Raw genomic sequence first — 20,952 nt, 5'->3', positions numbered from 1 at the left:
GAGTGAGGCATCAGGGAGCCCTAGTAAAATTGAAGTAAACGGGAATCAGGGAAAACTCTCCAGTGGCTGGAGTCATACCTAGCACAAAGGAAGATGGTAGTGGTTTTTGGAGGCCAATCATCTCAGCCCAGGACATTGCTGCTGGAGTTCCTCAGGGCAGTGTCCTAGGCCCAAACATCTTCAGCTGCTTCATCAATGACCTTCCCTCCATCATAAGGTCATAAATGGGAATGTTCGCTGATGATTGCAGTGTTCAGTTCCATTCGCAACCCCTCAGATAATGAAGCAGTCCGTGCCCGCAGGCAGCAGGACCTGGACAACATCCAGGCTTGGGCTGATGCCTGGCACGAATGTTACTTGCCACTTCAGTGCCAGGCAATGACCTTCTCCAACAAGAGTGTCTAACCTCCCCTTGACATTCAACGGCATTACCATCGCCGAATCCCCCACCATCAGCATCCTGGGGGTCACCATTGACCAGAAACTTAACTGGACCAGCCACGTAAATACTGTGGCTACAAGAGCAGTTCAGAGGCTGGGTATTCTGTGGCGAGTGACTCACCTCCTGACTCCCCAAAGCCTTTCCACCATCTACAAGGCACAAGGCACAAGTCAGGAGTGTGATGGAATACTCTCCACTTGCCTGGATGAGTGCAGCTCCAACAACACTCGAAGCTCGACACCATCCAGGACAAAGCAGCCTGCTTGATCGGCACCCTATCCAAAACCCTAAACATTCACTCCCTCCACCACCGGCGCACAGTGGCTGCAGTATGTACCATCCACAGGATGCACTACAGCAACTCACCAAGGCTTCTTCGACAGCACCTCCCAAATCCGCAACCTCCAACACTTAGAAGGACAAGAGCAGCAGGCACGTGGGAACAACGCCACCTGCACATTCCCCCTCCAAGTCTCACACCATCCCGACTTGGAAATATATCGCAGCTGGGTCAAAATCCTGGAATTCCCTTCCTAACAGCACTGTGGGAGAACTTTCACCACATGGACTGCAGCGGTTCAAGAAGGCATCTCGCCACCATCTTGGGGGCAATTAGGGATGGGCAATAAATGATGGCCTTGCCAGCAACGCCCACATCCCATTAACGACTTAAAAAAAAAACTTCTCCATTGCTCATGCTACCTACTTACATGTTCAGTTTCCTGTCTCAAACACTCCTTTTTCGCTCGGCAATTTTTAACACTCAGTGAAATGCAGATCTGACCAAGACTTCAGATATGTGAGCAGTATTTGAGATACTCTGGACCCTCCTGTACAGGACACAAGAAAAAACTCAATGTTTGACAGATCTTTCTCTCCCCACTAGCCTTTAACTTTTTTTCAAACTTTATCAAACTTCCTGGTCTCTTCCTCCTCCTAAGCTCCAAAATGCAACTTTCCCTAGAAGTATGTTAAAATTCAGAGATTGGCATGTTTGGTTAGTAAAATACAATTGATAGTTACATAATGTTATTTTATTTCAGCAGTGTTCATCATTAAGATGAAATCTGTGGGTGGGGGGGGGGGTAATGGAAAGAACACACAATATTTAAGGAAAAAATGTGGTGTTGATTATGATTTTAGAAGAGTAGTTTTCTAGTTAAGTTAGGGACTAATTATGTTCTTCATGGCCCAGTACAAGAAAGCGATCTGCCTGTAACATTAAAAGCTATCTTCCCAATCATATACTGAGTTTTTTTTTAATAAAATTATTTTAAGGTATTTTACACAGCAAAAATGTGCAGAAATTTGTTTACAAGAGAACAAACTGCCCTCTAGTGACATTACCTCCCCATCGAGAAACTGAATTTCTATTAAAATGAACAATGAAAAGCTTATCATAGCTTGAATATATTATAATTTTAAAAAACACTCAGCACTGTGGATATTCATGTTCCAGGGATCCAACTAGATTTTTAGCTGACTTGGAATTTGACATTGTTACTGTCTAGGGGTGCATTTGCACCAGTACCGATATGAAATGGGATTGCTCTGCACTAGTGCTGCGGTTAGAGTGAGTGTAGCCCGAATCTAGTTTCAGAGCCCAACCCAACACTGGAATGAAGTGGAGTAAGACTTCCTGGGGGAGCAGTTTTGGTTTCGGTGAACTTATGGCGTAATGCACTGTAGGATAGTATGAGTCAAGAATTGTTATGCATATCAGTACATTTGGAGAGGAACATAGGAACAGGAGTAGGCCATTTAGCCCCTCGAGCCTGTTCTGCCATTCCATTAGCCTTTTTGATTATTTTCTGTACCTGTCCAAGACATTTTAATGATCTACGTACATGGACCTCTAAGTCTCTTTGGACCTGTACTGTTTCGAGTTTTTCACCTTTTAGAAAGTACTCTGATCTATCCTTTTTAGGTTCAAAGTGGATAACCTCACACTTGCCTACATTGAGATCCATTTGCCACAGATAGGCTTTCTGGGCCTAATGGTTTTTATTCCTAAAGGTTCTTATGCTGATAACTTTCCATAAGTTTCTGATAAATTTATAGAATTTATGGGGATTTCAAAGTACTGTTGTAATTATGGGGATTTCAAAGAAAAGGGTCACTTTTTTCAGAAAAATATTGAAAGTCATCTTTCCATCTACTTTTGGCATATAATTTGAGTCAGAACATAAGAATGTAGCAATGAGTGGACAAATGCACAGTTGTGCGTTTGATAAAGGATAATAAAAATGTATGGTAAGTGGTATTCTACAGGACATGACACTGGTAGGGGAGGATGGCTTGGGGATACTGGTGGATAGATTAATAAAGCTATCTGCACAGTAAAGAGAGCAAACAGGATTTTGGGTTGTATAACCAAAGGAATAGAATACAAATCTGTCAGTGAGTTTGCGCAGGGCGCTGATCTGGTCTGGCGTACTGTGTACAGTTCTGATCGCCATGTTATGAGAGAGATAACCAGGCAGTGAAAAGGATGTAGTGAAGGGAAAATAAATTGATGTGGAGATTAGAAATTTGAGTTATGAAGAGAGGCTACAGAACCTAGAAATATTTACAATCGAGAAGAGAAGGCTTAAGCGTGATTTTATAGAAATATCCAAGATCCTAAAGATTATGGACAGGATAAACATCAATGGGCCATAATTTGCTGTAGCAGAGCATCTAACTGCATCTGCCGTTAATTAGGCTTGCCCCTGCACGTTTGGGTTTTTTAATTTTTTGCATGACAAATTGCTGAAAGTGCGAGTCGATAACTTTGCAGCGAGGGAAACATGGCATCTGGGTCCTGAGTGAACAGGGCAAGCAACTGGGTATCTCCTTAACCAATCAGATTGAAGGATTGTGAAATTAACGGCACAAGGATTGAGAAGGAAGTGTAAATTAGAGTGAGTGAATTCGGTATCAAATCGGGTACAGAAAGTAGAGGGGTAAAGAAAGATTGAATTGAGAGAGAGAAAAAAGGAGAAAAATGAAAAGTTTAAAGAAATTCAAATTTTACATTTTAAAAAAAAATCTCCAACAATTAAAACCTGAAGGAATGAGACTCCACACTTGGTTAATTTTCAGTGCCAGAGAGGTTGACTGGCAGTAATTAACACATCACGTCGTTAAAAGGGTACTTAGACTGAAATCGACAAGATGTAACTTTCTCTGGCGAGTTTACTTCGTATCTACCGCGCAGATACAGCAACTTCACGCCATTCAATGTCGAGGCAGACAGCGAGATGCTGCTTCTGTGATGCTAATGGCGGAGCAGCCCTTCTCGAACACCAACTTTTGGATATCCCTATTTAACCATGCATCTGCCTTTGCCTGAAGTTGCTGTAGCATTTGGGCATAAATAACAGTGAGCGCCATTAGCTTCACCATTATTTTGACAGCAAATTCTAGCCCAATATGTTTAACATAGTCACAGATTCTGTAACATGAAGGGTTAGCTTCACACTTAGAGGCAGGGTGAAAAGAGAGTTCACATTCAACACTGAAAGTGGTTAAATCTAAAGAATAGACTCAAGGGAAGCAGTGGAGGCTGATTGTGTCAGCAAATTAGCAACAGTTTAATAAGAACTTAATAAAAATTTTGATAAGGGGCGTGAGCAGCATTGTGTGATATATTTCCTAAGACCAGCCAGATGAACTGCAGTGGTCTTTTCTGGTCTTCTACATTCCTATGTTGCTAAAGGTCATTTAGTGGATAATAGTGGACCACCCTAACATTCCTTTGTGGAAAAGGCTTCAATAAAACAACTCTCTGACAAAAAAAAACAATGCTGCAATGCGTCCTATTTTGTGACCTAACAGGTTTGCCACCGCAAGCTGTCTCTTCTACACCGGAAACGTTCAAAATTCTTTTGTTTGAGTACTAAATTCTTTTGTAGCTGTTGCCAGCATATTTTCATCCGCAGATAACTACTGATCTGTCTGTTTTGGATCTCCTTTTTATCTCATGCAGTTGAAAACACTTTGTAGGCAGGTTTACAAATGCAAAGACACTTACCAGAATCCAGTCTCACATTGTCAGCTCATTTCTCTAGGTCTGCTCCACAGAATTTATGCAAAAATGACAGAACCTCGCAAAAGAAAATCAATTAAACTCGCATTGTGGTGTTTGCCATACAAATGATTGGTAGCCTTTCTGATATCTGTTAAGATGTTACTCCAATTCATGATCCTCTGAACCATTTCTTCTCGCAGCATTCACTTTTCTAAATTAAAAAGTGCAAGATGGTGTGATTTCAGTTTTCTTCCCAATAATTTCAGTGGGAGTAGTGCTACTGCTGTTGGCAACTACAGATTATACATAGTGATGAGTGTTTTGGCACTGGCAGTCTGGGCTTACTAAGAAAGAAAGATTTGCATTTAAATCGCGCCTTTCATGACCTCAAGACATCCCAAAGCGCTTGACAGCCAATTAAGTACTTTTTGAAGTTTAGTCACTGTTGTAATGTAGGAAACGCAGCAGCCAATTTGTGCCCAGCAAGATCCCACAGACAGCAATGTGGTAATGGCCAGATGATGATTGAGGGATAAATATTGGCCAGGACACCGGGGATAACTCCCCTGCTCTTCTTCGAAATAGTGCCATGGGATCTTTTATGTCCACCTGAGGGGGCAGACGGCGCCTCTGTTTAACGTCTCATCCGAAAGACGACAGCAGTATTCCCTCAGTACTGCACTGAGATGCCAGCCTTGATGTGCTCAAGTTCCTGGAGATGGATTTGAACCCACAACTTTCTGACTTGAGCGAGAGTGCTACCACTGGGCCACAGCTGACACTCTGGCTCAGAGAGGGGACTAGATTAGTGTTATGACCTACCACCAAATTTTTTGTTAAATTAGTTCCTGGAATTTATTAACCATCTCTAGTTGCTCCAATAGCGATTGTACAACCGAGTGGCTTTCTTGGCTACTTCAGCGCTTATTGTGAGTCAACCATGTAGTGTGGACTGGAGTCATGGGGAAGCAGGTTCCTTTCCTGAAGGACGTTAAAACGAATCAGTTGGATTTTTACGACAGTCTGACCGCTTTCACAAGTGACTTTTCTTTCAGATTTATTGAATTCAATTTTACAACTTGCCATGCCATCACGATCTCTGGGTTGCTAGTCCGTAACAAATACATTACCCCATCCGCTTCATGGTTGGGTCGAGTGTGTTGCTTTTTGGACCAGGAAGCCATTGATTCGCATTCAGTCGCCTTGTTGATGGCATTGATTGTGCTGAAGCATCTAACAGATGGGAGCACGTGAAGGTTGCCATCTTCCGTCCCAATTCATGGGTTGGTGCTAATGGCAGGGTGGAGATTATATCTGGTAAATATGGTTGGGAGACCGACTCCTTTCACCAAGAGCTCATGACCTTGCTGTTGAGAGGGGGCATGGAGGTGGGAGCTTGCGGCTTCCAATGTGGAGGAAAAAATTGGAGACTGCACCATGTTGAGCAGCTCTTGCCTACGTTCTGGTGGCCATCTTGGACTGGTATTGGTAGAGACCTAGGCAAGATCCATTGTTAATTGGCAAGTGATGCCTAGAGATAATGATACTAAGGTGGGTGACTGTTTACCCCCTTCACTCCAAACAGTTTACCATGAGAGCAACCTGATTGCTGTAAAACAGAACCTGGTGGTTTAAAGATTTCCCCAATTACAGTGTTTACTGAATGGATGTTTAAATGAGATACATTTTAGACAGTAGCTGTATTTCTGCTGATTTTTAATCCATTGTTTTTGAAGAAAATTATGCCTGAAGTTCAAACTCTGCATCATAGGATACTTTTTTTCAACAGTACCATGGAATTTAAAACCTTTTTAAAACATAAATAAAGAACACGGTCACCAAACAATTATAATTGTTAGTAATTTACTTTTAGTTGCATTTTATTATATTCCCCCCCCCCCCCCCACCCCTTTTTGGTTGAGCTTTTGTCTCCTCCTTTAAATGTCATCCACCATAACTCATACAAGAGGATGTCAAGATAAACTTTCTTGGAAGTCTGCTGTTGGGAGATGAGAGAACCTCGAAGGATTGACTTGTGTCATCACAAGATAATTGTGGATGAGGAAGGCTGTGCAGTCCATAATATTTCACCTATCCAGAAAAACCCTATAAGCCCCCCACCATTGCAACATCCAGTTTGTTTCTTAAATGATATAGGATTTTCACCTCTGCGAAGAAATATTTACTGAGATCAGTCCTAAATTTACCTTTTACTAGTTTGAAACTGTCCTACTTTTGCAGCACTTCATACTTGACTGCATTAAATTTCATCTGCAATTGTTGTGTCCACTTAGAGGTATTGTCTAATTTCTGAGCTGTCTCCTATTCCACTGCCCCTCATAGTTTGCACACTTAATCAATTTGCATTCAGTTTCTGAATCCAATGTAGGGGTAAATTAAATCCTTATTTAATCTAAACTGTGATCTCTTATTTGGAGAATGCAAGTACAAGGCTCATGCAAGGCTAGAAGTAATTTTCCCCCACAAAATAGTGCGTTGTAATAGTTTCCCAGCATAGGAATGTATAGAACTGGGCGAGACCACTGAGGTCCATCTAGCCAGTTCCAAAGTTCAAAAATACCGCACAGTACTCTTATTACTCAAATTCCGAAGTACCTTTCTCTCCTAAAAATCTGTCCAGCCTTTCTTTTAATTTGCTGATGCCGCTTAATTCCACTGCCTCTCTGAGGAATGCATACATGTACCACTATATGTAAAGTAATTAAACCTAAACCTCCCCTCTGAGCTTGTATCTGTGCACCAAAAAGTTAATACCGTGTCAATCAACTCCTTCAGAAAATACCTTAATTAAATATTCATCAAGAATAGGATTGAAGGTTACACGGGCATGTATAGAGAAATGATCAGATACTGTATGGAACACAATAGCCCTTGTGCTTCTTGGACCATGGAAATATCATCTGGAGTGCTGAAAATCTGAAATATAAAAACCCTGGGAATTAACAGCTGGTCAGTCAGCATTTGAAGCACAGATATGTTAATATTAGGTGTAACCCTTTGTCAGAAATGTGTTTAAAGTGAGAGGGGGAATTAATTATTTAAGTCTTTGCGGGAGGAGGAGTCCACTGATACTAAGCCAACAGCCCTGGATTTGTTACCCAAGTATTGTGTGGATGAGGCGAGAGGTTGACACAATCCTATCTCACTCACACACCTCAAATTCTTAACCTGAATTTCATATTCATTGTTTGTGCCAGACTAAATTTTAATGCAACATGAATATAAAGGATGTGCAGTAATGGGGACTGTTTGAAAAGATTTTGTAAAAAAATACAGTATGCAACCATTCATAAACTCAACAGGGTAGAATTTCCAACAGGTTCTCCCAATCTTCAGAAATCCTGGAGAAATGGCTGTTTATGTGGTTACATAGAATTTACAGCACAGGAACAGGCCATTCGGCCCAACTGGTCCACATGAACCTCCTCCCTCCCTACTTCATCTAGCTGCCAGACTGGGTCTATGGCAGGTGCTGAGCAAACCAACACAAGGGAAAAACCTACTTGGCATTGTCCTCACCAATCTACCTGTCACAGATGCATCAGTCCACGACCGTATTGGTAGGAATAACCACCACACAGTCCTCGTGGAGACTAAGTCCTGGCTTCACACTAAGGTCACCCATCCACTGTGTTGTGTGGCATTACCACCGTGCTAAATGGGATAGATTCAGAACAGATCTAGCAGCTCAAAACTGGTGTAGGCTGTCAGCAGCAGCAGAATTGTATTCCAGCACAATCTGTAACCTCATGGCCTGGCATATTCCGCACTCTACCATAACCAACAAGCCAGGAGATCAACCCTGGTTCAATGAGGAGTGTAGAAGCACATGCCAGGAGCAGCACCAGGCATACCTAAAAATGAGGTGCCAACCTGGTGAAGCTACAACACAGGACTACATGCATGCTAAACAGTGGAAGCAACATGCTATCGACAGAGCTAAGTGATTCCACAACCAACGGATCAGATCAAAGCTCTGCAGACCTGCCACATCCAGTCCTGAATGGTAGAGGACAATTAAACCACTAACTGGAGGAGGAGGCTCCATTAACATCCCCATCCTCAATGATGGCAGCGCCCAGTACGTGAGTGCAAAAGACAAGGCTGAAGCGTTTGCAACCATCTTCAGCCAGAAGTTCCGAGTGGATAATCCATCTCTGCCTCCTCCTGATATCTCCACCATCACAGAAGCCGGTCTTCAGGCAATTCGATTCACTCCACATGATACCAAGAAACGGCTGAGTGGACTGGATACAACAAAGGCTATTGGCCCTGACAACATCCTGGCTGTAATGCTGAAGATTTGTGCTCCAGAACTAGCTGCGCCTCTAGCCAAACTGTTCCAGTACAGCTACACCACTGGCATCTACCCGACAACGTGGGAAATTGCCCAGATATGTCCTATCCACAAAAAGCAGGACAAATCCAATCCGGCCAAATACCGCCCCATCAGTCTCCTCTCAATCATCGGCAAAGTGATGGAAGGCATCGTCGACAGTGCTATCAAGCGGCACTTACTCACCAATAACCTGCTCAACAATGCTCAGTTTGGGTTCTGCCAGGACCACTTGGCTCCAGACCTCATTACAGCCTTGGTCCAAGCATGGACAAAAGAGCTGAATTTCAGAGGTGAGGTGAGAGTGACTGCCCTTGACATCAAGGCGGCATTTGACCGAGTGTGGCACCAAGGAACCTTAGCAAAATTGAAGTCAATGGGAATCAGGGGGAAAACTCTCCAGTGGCTGGAGTCATACCTAGCACAAAGGAAGATGGTAGTGGTTATTGGAGGCCAATCATTTCAGCCCCAGGACATTGCTGCAGGAGTTCCTCAGGGTAGTGTCCTTGGCCCAACCATCTTCAGCTGCTTCATCAATGACTTTCCCTCCATCAGATCAAAAATGGGAATGTTCGCTGATGATTGCAGAGTGTTCAGTTCCATTCGCAACCCTTCAGATAATGAAGCAGTCCATGTCCACATACAGCAAGACCTGGACAGCATCCAGGCTTGGGTTGATGAGTGGCAAGTAACATTCATGCCAGACAAGTGCCAGGCAATGACCATCTCCAACAAGAGAGAATCTAACTACCTCCCCATTACCATCACCGAATCCCCCACCATTAACATCCTGGGGGTCACCATTGACCAGAAACTTAACTGGACCAGCCATATAAATACTGTAGCTACAGGAGCAGGTCAGAGGCTGGGTATTCTGCAGCTAGTGACTCACCTCCTGACTCCCCAAAGCTTTTCCACCATCTACAAGGCACAAGTCAGGAGTGTGATGGAATACTCTCCACTTGCCTGGATGAGTGCAGCTCCAATAACACTCAGGAAGCTCGACATCATCCAGGACAAAGCAGCCCGCTTGATTGGCACCCTAAACATTTACTCCCTTCGCCACCGGCGCACCGTGGCTGCAGTGTGTACCATCTACAGGATGCACTGCAGCAACTCGTTAAGGCTTCTTCGACAGCACCTCCCAGACCCGTGACCTCTACCACCTCTACCACCTCGAAGGACAAGAGAAGCAGGCACATGGGAACAGCACCACCTGCGTGTTCCCCTCCAAGTCACATACCATCCCTACTTGGAAATTTATCGCCGTTCCTTCATCGTCGCTGGGTCAAAATCCTGGAACTCCCTACCTAACAGCACTGTGGGAGAACCTTCACCACATGGACTGCAGTGGGTTCATTAAGGTGGCTCACCCCTACCTTCTCAAGGGCAATTAGGGATGGGCAATAAATGCTGGCCTTGCCAGTGATGCCCACATACCATGAATGTATTAAAAAAAAACCTGGGCCAAAAAAGGAAGGCAATGGGGATCATAGTGTTTTGCAGGACAGTCCAGTTGTTTCTGCACAAGGGATGAAAAAATTGAAGATAACAACTACTTGCATTTATATAGCACCTTTAACGTAGTAAAACTTCCCAAGGTGCTTCAAAGGAGCAATTATCAAACAAAATTTGACACCGAGTCACCTAAGGAGATATTAGGACAGGTGACCAAAAGCTTGGTCAAAAAGGTAGGTTTTAAGGAGCATCTTAAAGGAGGAGAGGTAGAGGCAGAGGGGTTTAGGGAGGGAATTCTCAAGGCCTGTACACAGCTCTTGACCAAGGTGGCTGCTGCATTGGCAGAACCTTGAACAGGTTGGCTTTCTTCGATGGGGGAAAGGTAGCCAGCATGGGATGTGGTGAAGAACTAGAACAGAGAGCTGTGATCTTAACCAAAAATAAATCATTTCTCATAGCCTCTCGTGCCCCACTAACTGTGGACACGGATTAAAAAATGACAATCTAATCCATAAGTCAGTTTTCCATGTCTAGGGTTTTTTACTTGCCTACAGCAAGTACTCTCTTTTTCTTCATAAAATAAACTACAGCTCTTATTGTAAAGTGCTCATGGAAAAAAAAACTAACCTACAATTCCAATCTTTCTACAAATGTTTTTGACTCCTCAGTATCAATGGCAGAGTTTTGTAATTACTTTAATGCTTTTGAAGTGAATATTGCCTCTACTAGAGTAAATATAGATCCCCTGGTATACTGTGTTCATTTTATTAAAAAGATTAATCTTAATCTAACATGACAATTTTCATTTAAAAAAAATAGAACTCATTGTAGCAAAAAGTGCTCAGCAGCTCATTGTTGGCTGGAGAGACTGATTTTGGTTGGGGGTTAGGGGTGAATCATGTCTCTGAGATCCCTGTGGGTTGTGTGGGGCCTCTCAGTGAGAGTGCATACTTGGCTCCACCTTCACCATTGACCCACGCTGCTTAGATGGCCGTTGCCACAGCTCCTCCATACTATTTATTGTTTGCTCCATGCCGCACTCCAGTTAGACAGGCCATGTGTGCGGCAGTTGGAGAACCACTGACCTAAAGAAGTGAGAAGAAACTTTTTTTTAATTTTCTAACAATGACAGAAAACTATTTATGGAAATCTAACATATCCACAACCAAAAACGTAAAGTTTCACAATGTTTCAAGTAGGACATTTTATAAAATTCTTGCCTATGGTCATTGTGTATGTTTATTTGAGTATTTGATTTGAATGTGTCTGGAACGCAGGATTACCCTTCGACCCATAAAAGGCCAACATAGCAATTCATTTGTAAAATTGAAGAACTATTTCTAGAATTTCCCCCTATAACATTTGATTCATAAAATATTATGAGTATATAAATAGCTCTTTTTGGTAAGGGCGCACATTTTGGCTGGTTTGGATCTCAACCCAGAACCCTTTTCTTTCAGATCTTTGTATATAAGCCCTTTACAAGCTAAACTGCAAACTTTTTCATTTCCTTGAATATTCTGTTAATTTTATACATAAGAACATAAGAAATAGGAGCAGGAGTAGGCCATACGGCCCCTCGAGCCTGATCCACCATTCAGTAAGATCATAGCTGATCTTCAACCTCAACTCCACTTTCCTGCCCAATCCCCATATCCCTTGATTCCCCTAGAGTCCAAAAATCTATCCATCTCAGTCTTGAATATACTCAACTTTAAGCAACTGGCAACTTATCAGATTGTTCAGATATGTACTTAAATACTGGACTGAACATTATATTGTGTTTAAGGAGATCAATAAATGCCACTGATGCAATGTGGAAAGATTGTAAATTCTAGCTACAAGCACACAAAATCTCCCTCTTCCTCACAATTGTGCAGTCCTGCTTGATAAATGTCACGTTCTGTGCATTCTAGTTTGTAGTGCTCAGCATTCATGTTTAGTTACCAGGGAAATTCTGAATTTCCCATCAACCAGATGTACTTTGAGAAGTTTTGCCAGTTCCCAAGTTAAGCCACTGTGCTGAAGTAGAAGTACTCAATATTAGAAAGAAAATGAATACTGATATTATTAGCTGGCCTTTTTTGTTCCCAACCCAACTCGTGTTAATGACGTATAGTTTTCGAGGGTAAAGAAAAAGTGACCCAACCTTTTGCTTTTTTTTTGTTCTCTCCAGAAGGTCGTCTTCAGTATCTTTATTCAAATTCCTTAGGGTTTGAGCACATTCATGAAGCCTTAACTGTGGATGACATCACAGCCGAATCCATTCTTTCTTCAACTGTTGTCCAAACGTGTTATTTGTACAGTATACTCTGCATGTATTGTTATAGATACAATTTTTTTTGGTTTGTGAATTTACTTGCAGATTGAAAAACAATCTTCAAAACCTGTTCTACTCTGTTCTTCAGATGTACAATTTAACCTTCTTCCTGTGTTAACTTTCCTCAGGTATTGAATGCTCAGCGGGCTGGATACAAAGCTGCCATAGTACACAATGTTGACTCCGATGATCTTATTAGTATGGGGTCCAATGATGGTAAGTAAACGGCTTACTGTAATTAAATACACAGTGTGCCGAGGTTCAAACCCAGATATGTGCTGAGTTAGCTGATCTCAGCTGGGACAGCAGTAGCGGGCAGTAGAGTTGACTACAGAGAAGGTAAAATTGGTCAGGATTCCTGATCCTGATGGCTATCCAGGGACTCCTGCTGGAAGTGCACGTGTGTGGACCCCAGGTGAGAACAGGATTGGGCTTGGCTAGGATGTTCTTTCCAGTCAGATAGCTAGCACACTCTCCATATAATGGTCAATGGGGCAAGGTATCAAAGGGCAACTGCCAGATGTCTAATTGTACTGCAGCAAAGAATCGATGCATTCAGGAAAGGGAAAAATTGGAGGGGGAAGAAATGCACAGTATGTATTGGCTGGCATTTGTTTGGAGTGGAATTACTATATAGTGGAACCTAAAATACTTCCCTTTTTTTGGGAGGGGGCAGGGGTAGTTGACAGACAATGGAAATTGGTGGATAATTAACAATCCTCATTACATAATTATAGACATGGAGTTTAAATAAATAATGGAATTTTTTATAATTGTGTCCACTAATTTGGGGACTAAGGCAATAGACAAAGGCACCTGAAATTAAGAATTTGGACCAGCATTTCAGTGTGTAGTGGAAAGGTGAATAAATGATATATTAGATATTTATATAATAAGACAATTTAAGAGTATGTTGAAAAGACTGAATATGGAAAAAGGTCCAGGTACTGCAAATGTTCTGACCACTGCATGGAAATTTGTACACTTTTTGTTCATATGTTGCAGTAATGAAAAACCTTGATTTTGCCTCGACCCATCCCTCCCAAGTGTTTTGCTCTTCAACCCACAAAGCCAACTGTTACATTCTTTCCCCATCTTTGAAGCTGACTGTGTGAAGTGTTTCTAGGCAGATTTAATGGTGTGGGAAATGGTATGGAACAGAGGATTTTTTAAAATAAAGGCTGGCAGCGCTGACTCGCATTAGTCTCTTGAATGCCACAAACGTTCTTGCAGATGATTAACACCATGGATAATTTGAGGTTCCCTTACCTGTTTCATTTAAAAATTGAGTCCAATGATGTCAATTTCTTTTGGTCAGCTGCTATTTTATCAGCTACTGTTTTAATTCTTCCTCCATTTTCTAATTTAATTCATACCTCCTTTCTGTCATCTGGCCCAACACCATTCTCCAGTGAGAGTAGGTAGTGGACTTACCTTTTTTTATATACTTGTAAACAACTGCTGGGAGGCACATGATAAGGTTTCAAGATAACTTGTGTGCCTTTTTTTTAAAAACATTATTTTCTTTCCCTACATCCCCTCCTTGCTGTGGAGAAATGACTAGCCTCTGCTCAGCATCACCTTTTGATGGCGTGGCTGAGGTTGGAGCTTACTATATTAATTGTAAATGTAAACATACCACTGCAACCTAATGTTTGCAGTGGTATGTTTACATTTACAATTAATATAGTAATATAGGGCCACCATTTTCGACACAGGTGGGTGAAACGCCTGCAATCTGACTCAGTTTGCCGGTCAGCATGATATACAGGAGAGCAAAATGGATTCATTGATGTATCTATCTCTGTACTTGACCCATGGTGCATTTGCACTATAATCGCAGCATTGGTGCCAAGTGGTCTTGCTTCGCACCAGCTGTGGTTTTATAGTGTAAATCTGGAGTTAGGGCCTGACCCAACTCTGGAGCGAAGCAGAGTGAGATTTGTTCCTCAGTAAAGCACAGTTCAGTATTTTGAAGTAAAACCTTTGCTGATGTATATTCAATGTGATGTGATTCATTGGTTACTGTGTGCCACCACGTTGATGTACATAAGCATGGCACATGAAAAGGCATAGAACCAGCTCCTTCCAAATGATCATGTTGAATTTGTATAGCCATGGACTCTCCCCAATTTTGTTTTTTTTTTCCTCCTGAGAGCAGTGAGTAAATGGTTAACATTTCCAAGAATGCAAAATTCCTCCCAACTTCCCCCAACTCCAAGGCAATTAAACAAATCTCTAGGATATCAGTTAAAATGTCCCTGTAACACAAACTTTCATTGCAGAGTATGCTTAGGGTGAGCTGAGGGAGGAGGAGTAAAATTGCAAATGTTACCAAGGCTGGATTATGTTGCTTTTTCCAATTCGGCAAAATATTGTATACGAATGAACAGAAGCAATTTATAACTAGTTGAAAATTATCTTGATCATTTAAGAAAATTGTAATCTGTGATTTCTGTTTCATTGTTAAAGGATCTTTTATGATATTTAATGGAATATGATGCAAATTACTTTATTATGGCAAAGTAGATTAAAGCTTCATGATGCCACAGTAAAGAGAGGAAAAATGCCCTTTTCATTTAACATATTTTGTTTACTTTTGGATTTGGTCGTTAAAATGTAGTTATTACTGGGACGTTAGCATGCTGTCACATTCTGGAGCTTGTGACCTTAGGATGTTGATATACTAGCCATACTGTTCAAGATCAGTACCTGTTTAGAGCAACAAAGGGCCAGGAAACTGAGGTTACACACTCTTCTCAGTGTCCCCCCCCCCAACCTCATTCTGGCCAAGGAAAACTGAATTCATACATGCTTGCCTTGCCCATCTACACACTTATTAAATTTTAATCTCAACATAAAACCCAAAGGGTATTCGGCCAGCTGCAATCAGTCTGAAAACAAATCTGAAAATGAGTTTAAAAACTTTAAATTTAAAGTTTGCTTTACACTAGTTGCAACTGTACTATTTTGCTATCTTGCACCCCAAACTATTGTACAAGCGATTCTCACTCTGGAGTACCCGGAAGATGGTACCTTCTCAATCTGCTGAGATTGGACAGCATTGCCTTGCAAGGCAATTGCACAGGGGAGTGTTGCTCATAGTGACCTTGCTATGCACCGTTAGCCACTGGCTAAGACCCCACAGAATTCTGTTCTACCTGTTCTATACCAGGTATAATAGTACCGGGCTTTGAAAATTGTTTCTGTGCAGTTTTATTTTACAGATAATGGATACAGAATGCTGCCTATGCAAATTTCACAGGAGTTTAACATGAGATTTCCATATATCTAATTTCTGTCTTGCTAAATTGGCACGGCAAATTACATTCTTGGCTCTCTCAACCGTATACAAGAAAAATACAACAATATTGAAAATGGTAATGTTTTAATATTCCTTCTGAAATATCTTGACTATACAGTATTGCTCCTTCACTCTTCCAATATTACAACCTCTAACATAATCGGGGTCAATTTAAACTAGTTCATAATGACTTCCTTACTGCTGCTACCACAAAAAAGACCTTCATCATTTACATGTTTGTCGGTTTTTATTTAATTTTATTTAAAGACTGTACCTCATTTTCCTAGCAAGTTCTTTGGTTTTTATAGATATAGGATAAAGACTCTGTTATGCCATGGTCTCTGTTAAAACATTCATTGTTTATGCCACTATTAAGCCTTATAGTTAGTTGATAAAAGATGTTTGGGTTGCAGAAAAAAAATCTGACCTCAAGGTTGTGTGGACAACTATTCATGTTCTGAAATTCTCCCTGTGTAGAATGTGCAGCCCCCCCACCCCAGGAGGAGCGCATAGTGTTGTATTTCTGGTGTTTTAGGGAACAGATGAAGCATTCTCCTCTGAAGAAACCCTTGCCCTAAGAGTGCAAAAACTTTTAGAACAAGAAGAATCGAATTTGACACAAGAAGCCAGTCCCTATAACATGCCCAGTTTACAACTCTCCAGCTCTATATCCTGAAAGTTAGTTCCCTGATGCTGTCAAAAGTAAAATAAACAAAATGGTGCTGAAGTTGGTTGCAAATTTTTGTATTTGCGGGGTATGTAAGAAAGGGGAAAGTAAGATATATTCGTAAAGTGCTTAATAACTTGTACAGTCATTCTGGGAATGAATGGAGAATTAGAATGTTGGAATTGTCAGGGTAATTAATTGTATTTCTATCCCAGTATTGGGTCATTTCAGTGTAACAGCAAAAATTTTCACTGGATCTTCACAAATATGACTAAAGCACTTTTTTCCTGATACTGGTACATGCTGGCCTGCTTGTTTGAGAAGCTGAATTCTGATTGCCTAGCTCAGCAAAGCGAAGTGTTCCTTTTAAAGGATGTTTTATTTTTAGATTGCATAAGAGTCCAACAGGTAACTTAGAGACTTAAAAGAACTGAGGTTTCACTTTGCACCAACATTGCCACTGTAATGTAAATACATCCTGGTGTCTGGCTCGGCAGGACAACAGAACAAAGCGAAATGCATAATCCTGGAGGGTGGAATCTCGCTTTACTTTAGAGTTCAGGCTGCACACCCAATTTCCACTGCAAATGTAGCAGTGATTTCAGCTATGCACCAGTGCTAAACTTATGGAGTGTGATGTACCATGCAAAAAAATACACAAACTTAGATTTTGCATCCTAGTATATTACTAACCTCCCTTATGGTAGAAGGTGTGATAGAGGAAGAGTGTTGCAAATTGTGAAATAACATTTTATAACACAGGGAAATTATAACCCAGATTAAAAAATATACGTACCTTCAGTAAATTGCAGTCTTCCTGTTATGAGACCATAACATTATAAAATGTCCGCGTTGGTGGGCACACTCCTCTCCAGGCTCTGCTCAGCTGGACGCAGATGCTGAACCCCGGGGACCATCCTTTAAAAGGAGAATGATTGAGGGACAGCAGCACATTTGCAAGGTACTGGAGCAGGTGCCACACGCACTCTCCACAATAGCGCAGAGGATGGAGGAGTCCAACTCCTGCTTGAGTGGAATGGTGGCACAGGTACGGGAGGAAATCTCTGAGATACTGTCACAGGGACGTGCGCAACTGTCTGAGACAGTGTTGCAGGTAAGTGTAGGAATGTCTGCGATGGAGAGAAGGCTAGCCTCACAAATGAGCCCATTCAGGCCCTAACAATGGTCGTTCGGACTCGGTGAACATTCTGCCGCCTCAAACAGGCAGACCAATACACTAGCACTGGCCTTACCAGGTATCTCACATGTCTTCCAAACCGTCATCCAGCAGAGTGATAGGAGTGATGTGGCCCTGGCACAGGGGAGGGATGATGGCGAAAGGGGACGTGGAAGAGGGGACGCCACTCCTAGCGCTCCCACATCTCACCTGTTGCCACCTCAACCAGTACTCGCAATGCTGCCTCCTCTCCAGGTGGCCGAGTCTGCCCCTGCTCAGGTGCAGGTGGAGCAGTCTTTGGAGGGGCCCTCATAGGCTCCAAAACCCGGATGGTGTAGGCCCAAAGCACCTAAGCAGTCAGGGCATGAACATGAGCAACCTGCCACTACCTCTGCTGCAGCCATAGGGGATGCATCACGTAGAAGCGGTAGGAAGAGGAAGGCTAAGGATTTATGATCACAAAGGGTATGCACAAGGGTGTCTGGTAGACTGTCATGTTTTTCATTTATATTTGTTTTTTGTTAGTCACATTAAATGTTATCATTCTCACCACTACTGCCATGTCTTAACCATTCTTGACTGGCTTTTGTGATGGTGAACCTCATGAAAGGGCCCTATGAACGGTGATACTTGATGCCACCCATTGGGTCACTTTACACTGGGTGTATATGTAGTTGCAGGACTGTGCTGTGCAGGATGGGGTGGGTCGGGGGTGGGGTGGTGGTGCGAGAACTGGACTCTTCACATTTTCTGATGTTAGGAGAACTGTTCAGATATCAGCGACTTCCTGGCCTTACGAGCAGCCAGGTGAGCTGCTGCTTTTCCCATGGGTTCCTCCGCCGCTGCCGCCTCCTCCTCCTCCTCCTCTTCCTCAATGTGGGTGGCAGATGTGGATGGGGCCTCCTCAAGCTCCACCCTTCTCTGTTGTGCAAGACACAACACACGACTGTAATGCGACCCGCTCTGGTGCATATTGAAGCGCTCCCCCAGAACGATCAAGGCATCTAAATTGCATCTTGAGTAGCCCTATAGCATGCTCAATTGTAGACCTGGTGGCGATGTGGCTGTCGTTATATTGACTCTGTTGCTCAGTGATGGGGTTCCTCAGAGGTGTCATGAGCCACGTGTGCAGGGGGTATGCCTTGTCCCTGAAGAGCCAGTCCTCGAGGGTGTTCGGTGTGTGGAAGAAGCCCGGGATGTTGGATTCCCTCCGAATGAAGGAATCATGGCAGCTGCCAGGGAATCTGGCGCACACGTGAAGGAATCTTTTGCGGTGGTCACAAACGAGCTAAATATTGATGGAGTGAAACCCCTTTCTGTTGATGAATAGCCCTGGCTTGTGTGGAAGTGCCCTTATTGCTTTATGGGTGCAGTCGATTGCACGCTACACCCGTGGGAAGCCAGCCACAGAGTGGAATCCCACTGCCCTCTCCATCTGGCTGAGGTCGTCCATGGGGAATTTGACGTACTGCGAGGCTCTGCGAAACAAGCCATCGGTGACCTGCCTTATGCACTTGTGTGCAGACGACTGAGAGACCCCAGTGGTACCCTGGAATGATCTGGAGGCGAAGAAGTTGAGGGCAGTGGTGACTTTAACTGCGACGGGTAATGAGATGATGCTCGTCCCAGCCGGGAGCAGCTCGGCATGGAGGAGGCTGCAAATGTTTGCAACCACCTGGCGACTCACTCTGAGCCTCTATGAACTATTGTAAACATCTGTATGAACTACTCCTCAGAGGTCCAGGAAGCTGAGCCTTGGTCTGTAGACCCTGTGGCGAGGATAACGTCTCCTGCGACGTCGCGCTCTCTGTTGCCCTCTGTGCTCTTGTGCAGGTGCCTGTGGCGCAGCACTGTTGTGGAGCTCCACGTGGCGGATGTGCACGCCATGCCTGGCAAGGCTGGTGATGTTGCACGTCCTCAGATGTAGTGGTGCATACAGCCATGGCGCCCCCCCCATCCTGATGGTGTCAGTTTGAGGGGGCCCGAAAAGTTGGTAATTATGTGTGAACAGAAGAATTCTGAGTGGAAGCTAAGAATTTTCAGTGTAAACACAAAGATCTCCCAGCCAAAAGTTTGTCTGAAAGAACTGAGTGCCCTGCTGCAATAACTCACCTTTTCATCCCCATCTGTCAAATAAGTATTTGAATGTCCAACTGGCTGCAGGCTGAAACACGCCTCTTGCAACATGGAGTGTTTCCCACAGCATAGGAAACACGCTGAGGCTGAATGAAAATCGGTCTCCTGTCTCAATGACCATGAAATTAACTAGTTCAAATACTTCAAGTACCTAACTAACTGTCTTAACTATCATCCTGCCGGCTTTAATTGCTGGTGGGACTTCTGCATTCGTGAAGCACGCGTGCAAACAGTGGGGAACCTGGAAGTCGGCAGTTTCGAGCCGGCTTCCAAACCCGCTTGGGATTTCCCCGATTTTCAGAGCCCCCCGCCCCAACACATCCACACTTTGATTCTAAAATCGGGGCCATGATCTTTGTTCGGTGGTATAACTTTTTGTCTGGGTATAAAATCAGTCGCGATGTACCACGACAAAAACCATGACTCTGATAATTTTCTTATGGCGTACTAAACAAAGAGCCCCTCAAATTCAAGTGGACTGTACCAGCTTTTAATAACTAGGCTTCCAGTGTCTAAAGTCAGCATTTTGAAGATGAGTATCCTATATAGTTCAGATACTATGTTCTATCTTTAGGGACATGGACTAATGAGTGATTTCTGTGGAACAATTAAAGCCTTAGATCGTGCTTAAAGTATCTATACCTCCCCAAAATAGTGTTGGTGTGGTGCAGTGCTTTTCCATGAGTAATTGATTTCAAGAGGATCGATTATGTTAATTGATCCTAAGTCAGGTCAGCCCATCTGACTGTACCACAGACTGGATGGAAGGGCTGGGGGGAATTGAAGATTTCTTCATGCCATTGTTTGAAACATCTTGGGTCATGATCCTCAAATGGATGAAATCTGTAATTGACATCCCATGCAGCATAGACATTCTACTATATTTTAGAATTGCAATTAAAGATCCTCCTAACCAGTGCATTCAGACTAATCAATCCTGTACATGACTAGAAAGTTGATCACTGTCGATGCATCTTGCTCATATTCATGGGCTGAAACAGATTGGATTCATGAAGTAAATGGTATGTTCGAGTGTTGATTATAGTTCCAATGGTGCCAGCAGACCTTTGGTATTCTGC

The 20,952-nt window shown here is 42.9% G+C and overlaps 1 protein-coding gene across 1 annotated transcript in view; it reads left to right on the top strand.

Annotated features, from left to right (window-relative positions):
- The window catches only part of LOC137331288 (E3 ubiquitin-protein ligase RNF13-like), a 234,398-nt gene that overhangs the window by 116,845 nt on the left and 96,601 nt on the right, over positions 1-20,952 (top strand). Inside the window, exon 5 of the mRNA XM_067994997.1 lies at positions 12,718-12,805. Coding sequence (XP_067851098.1) covers positions 12,718-12,805 — 88 coding nt within the window. The remainder of the gene's footprint in view (positions 1-12,717; positions 12,806-20,952) is intronic.

The sequence above is a fragment of the Heptranchias perlo genome, chromosome 13 (assembly GCF_035084215.1).
Source record: "Heptranchias perlo isolate sHepPer1 chromosome 13, sHepPer1.hap1, whole genome shotgun sequence".
NCBI classification, from domain to species: Eukaryota; Metazoa; Chordata; class Chondrichthyes; order Hexanchiformes; family Hexanchidae; genus Heptranchias; species Heptranchias perlo.
This window is presented reverse-complemented; position numbering and strand designations above follow the sequence as displayed.